Source organism: Guillardia theta (genome assembly GCF_000315625.1).
Source record: "Guillardia theta CCMP2712 unplaced genomic scaffold GUITHscaffold_568, whole genome shotgun sequence".
NCBI lineage: Eukaryota > Cryptophyceae > Pyrenomonadales > Geminigeraceae > Guillardia > Guillardia theta.
Window position 1 is genome coordinate 1 of NW_005434147.1, and position 4156 is coordinate 4156.

General features: G+C 51.9%; 2 protein-coding genes across 2 annotated transcripts; one reads left to right on the plus strand and one right to left on the minus strand.

The window, feature by feature from the left end:
• Positions 1–87: 87 nt before the first annotated feature.
• Positions 88–2709, plus strand: GUITHDRAFT_83612 (hypothetical protein; the record flags this gene model as incomplete). The annotated part of the gene is made up of 11 exons (XM_005817790.1): positions 88–207; positions 257–382; positions 442–639; positions 693–769; positions 816–906; positions 999–1106; positions 1312–1449; positions 1495–1605; positions 1786–1870; positions 2321–2526; positions 2575–2709. Coding segments are annotated over 11 exons (1395 nt in total), but the record flags the coding sequence as incomplete, so codon positions are not given.
• A 222-nt stretch (positions 2710–2931) lies between these two features.
• On the minus strand, positions 2932–4010 carry RPL5e (large subunit ribosomal protein L5e, cytoplasmic). Its single transcript, XM_005817791.1, has 2 exons — positions 3194–4010; positions 2932–3104 (listed from the first exon to the last, which is right to left on the minus strand). Exons 1-2 carry the CDS (start codon positions 3969–3971, stop codon positions 2974–2976), a joined length of 909 nt encoding a protein of 302 aa, XP_005817848.1. The 5' UTR covers positions 3972–4010; the 3' UTR covers positions 2932–2973.
• Positions 4011–4156: the final 146 nt, after the last annotated feature.

Here is a 4156-nt window from a genome sequence, read left to right on the forward strand (position 1 = left end):
CAAAAGAGGACTTTGGAGGAGGCCTTCGGGATATTACGTGAGTGATTGTTCAACCTGCTGACATGCCCTTTTGAGAGACTGCTTTACAGAGACTGGGCAAACCAAAGTCTTTCGCACTTCGAGAAGAACTTTTATCAGGAGCATCCGGCAGTCACTGCTTTGACCCGAGAGGAAGTAGATGATTTTCGTCGAGAGAAGCAGATCCAGGTTCGTTTCTCAGCTCTTCGTCATGGTTCCTGGTCATTTTTAATCCTAGGTGTCCGGAAGAGATTGCCCCAAACCGTGCCGTACGTTTGAAGAAGGATCATTTCCGGATTACATCCTCTCTGTTGTCGAACGTGAATATGGTCCAAATGCCAAGCCAACACCTGTCCAGGCACAGGTAGAATCTTAGAAGAATCATGGTAGATTTCAGCCCTGTACCCTGACATCCCCTCCTAGGCGTGGCCAGTGGCTCTTTCAGGCCGTGATTGCATCAACATAGCTGAGACAGGGTCAGGAAAGACCCTGGCGTTCCTCCTCCCTGCGATTGTCCATATCAATGCTCAGCCCTACCTCAAACCGGGAGATGGTCCTATCGTGCTCATCCTTGCTCCTACTCGCGAGCTCGCCCTCCAAATTCATGAGGCAAGAAATCTCGTTTCTTCTGGCAAAGCTCATTCATGTTTGCCACCGAACAGGTAGGAGTGAAGTACGGGCACAGCTCCAACATCAAGCTTTCCTGTGTTTACGGTGGTGCTCCAAAGGGAGCTCAAGCATCGGAATTGCGGTAAGAATCTAGTCCCCTTTGATATGGCCGCTCACTTCGTATGAAGTCGTGGAGTCGAGATTATCATTGCAACTCCTGGACGTCTAATCGACTTCCTGGAGTCTCGTACAACGAACCTACGAAGAGTCACTTATCTCGTTCTAGATGAAGCTGATAGGCAAGTTGTCTTGATGCCATTCTGTATTCGCTCATTTTTCTCTTTCATAGAATGCTTGACATGGGATTTGAGCCTCAAATCAGAAAGATTGTAGGGCAAATCAGGCCTGAGAGGCAAACGCTCATGTTCACTGCAACTTGGCCCAGAGAAGTTGAGAACATCGCAAGAGACTTTATGCAGGTATCGCACTTTCCTGCTTGTTTTTGTTTGCAACGAAATTGGCCCACGCATGCTGGCGCTGTAGTACGTGTGGGTATTGTATCTCGTTGCTAGATGTTCATGAGGGACTCAGCTGGGCGTGGGGACACACTAGTTGTCCCTGGGTTTACAGGACCTCGAATAGTCATATATTTGTTTTGTGTTTCATGTTGATGGTCCTGAACAGAATGAAACGGTTCGCACTGTCATTGGCTCCCAAAGCTTGAAGGCGGTCAAGACCGTGAAACAATTCGTAGAAGTTTGTGAAGACGTAGAGAAGCCACGCAAACTTCAAAGGATCATGGAGCGCATAGTCGACAAAGAGGTTCTGAAACAAGACTTGTTTGCGGTTTCTGATGGTCTGGAGTAGGGATCAAAGATCATCATCTTTACCGAGACAAAGCGTAATGCGGACAGCTTGACGCGAAACATGCGACAAGACGGTTGGCCGGCACTTGCTATCCATGGGGACAAACAACAGGTGGGCTGTCATTGAGTATTCTTGACCAGAAGATTTCTATGTCCGATGATGATAGTTCGACTTTTGGCTGTGGGTCTGAATTTCTGATGCACAACCGTCGCTTTCTTCTAATTCTGAGGCCATTCGTCTTGACTTGTTTTTGGATGAGCTTGCTTGATACTGCTCTGACTTCCTCTACAGGCTGAGCGCGACTGGGTGTTGCAGCAATTCAAGTCTGGTGCCTGCCAGATCCTCGTTGCAACTGACGTGGCGGCTCGAGGCCTCGGTAATCTATGCTGCTGCGACGCTTGTGCTCCAGTCTTTCATGTCTCTTGAGGGCCTCGATGTGCTTGCCTGCACAAGGCCGCCGACTCCTTTATGGTCATTCAGGGGAGGCAGCAAGCGCGCCTCACACATGCCAACTGGCTCAGGAGGAGAATGTGGAATGGCACGAGACCGTTTTTGCCATCGTTGCTGTTTCATGTTTTCCTCCTCGCCCTTTCGGTGTAATACCGGATGGTCGGTTAGCATGTGTGGGCGAGAACCCCCTTGGACGATTTCACAAGGAGGCGGTGGCCGATGGCCGAGTGTGTCACTTCCATGTTGCATTTCCTGCCTCAGATCATGATCCGCATGCGTTTGTTTGGTGGAATCCATGTGCAATTGCAAGGAATCCTGCTGACCATTGGACGCTCTCTCGGTGCTTTGCACTTGTGGGGCTTCTTATGCTGCACAGACATCAAGGACGTGCGTTTCGTGATCAATTATGATATGCCCGGATGCTGTGAAGACTACGTGCATCGCATTGGGCGAACAGGGCGCGCCGGAGCTCAGGGAACAGCGTACACCCTGTACACAGCTACGAATGCAAAGACGACAGGTAGAGAGCTGTTGAAGATCCTGCAAGAGAACGGACAAGAGATTCCGCAGGAGTTTGTGAGGGTAATCCTTCATCTTGCTGTGTTTGTTACTTTCTTGACAATCTGTCAGTTGGTTCAAACTTTGGGTGGTGGTGGTGGTGGAAACCGTCGATGGGGCGGCGGAGGCGGGGGAGGAAGAGGTTTCGGCGGCGATCGTTACTCTGGTGCGAACAGCATTCCTCTGGGAGGAGCACGACGCTATTAGTGGGGATGTGTCGATACTTCATATCTATTCGATTCTGTTAGAGTTGATTTGTACTTTTGTCTTCAATTATCGTGAACGGACTAAATTGTCCCACAATTCTTGCTTCTTTTGCACGCCAAGCATGAGTCACTTGCAGAGCACGAGTGCAGAGGAGGTGTAGAGAAGCCCACAAGAGTCAGAGCCCACTCACAAGAATCAGCCATCAAAACTCAAAGTGGCATTCGCGAAATCTGTTCATTATAAAACAGCGCTCGTGCTACTCCTTTACTCGTCAGCCTGGGCCTTCTGGAAAGACTCCATCTTCTGACGGATGCGGTCCTGTCTCTGAGAGGCGCAGAGCTTGGCGCGCTTGATCTTCTTCTTGGGCGGCAGCTTCTTCTCGGTCTTGACGTGAGCTGCACATCAGAGTCAGGAAGCAGTTCAACGCGAGCACACGATCGTGCAAAGAAAGGAACAAGAAGCTCAACACAGGACAAGAACCTACCAGGATCCTCCCTGATCTTCTCGTAGACAGACTCCCAGACCTCCTCCATGTTCTCAGCGTTCACATCGGCCTCGTGGTACTTGCTGAAGTGGGTCTTGTAGAGCTCGGGATCCTCCTCCTCGAGATGCTCCATGTAGCCAGCGACGTGCTTGCCGAGGATGTACTCGTGCACGGTCTCAGCAAAGTCCTCCTGGTCTCCGCATGGGTAGCGGCGGACGGAGTGAGGGATGTCGAGTCCACCGTCGAGAGCTCCCTTGAGAGCACCGAAGATGCGAGCACCAGTGCTGGTGGTCTGGAGACCGACGTCAAGGCAGACGCGGAAGGGCTCGGGGTCCTTGCTCTTCTTGTCCTTCTTGCCCTCGTTGTTGGACTTGACGGTGTAGTCCTCTCCGCTAACCTCCTCCTGGCCCTTGTAGAGCTCGTCGAGGTTGAGCTTCTTGAGCACACGGCGAGCGAGCAAGAAACCGGTAGCGTAGCAAGCAGTCCAGTTCTTGAGACCAACAGCGCCGGGGAGTCCGTACTTCAGGGGGAGTTCCTTGGAGCAGGCAGCAGCAAGGATGCGGTCACCCTTGGTGGTGGCCCAGGCGATCTGGCAGTAGACGTAGCGGTTGGAGGTACGGACAATCATGCGGTACTTGGGGGTGTTGAACTTGTTCTTGTCCTGGGTGATGAGCCTCTTCCTCGCCCTGTAGTCGGTCTTGCCTTCCCTCCTCCTCCTCCTCTTCGTCTGGTACCGCTTGAAGTGAGCATTGTTCTTCACGAGCTTCACGAACGCCATGGCCTCTGCAGGATGGTCGACCGGTCGGTCTTGTTCGCTTCCTCCTGCCCCGCGCGTGCCGCTTTTTTTACCCTCTACCCCCCACCCCGTTTCCCCCCACCCCCTTCTGATGTTTCACCACCCTGTACTACCCTACCCTTTGCACATAAAACCCTGCTCAGAACTTGACCTACCTACCCACAATT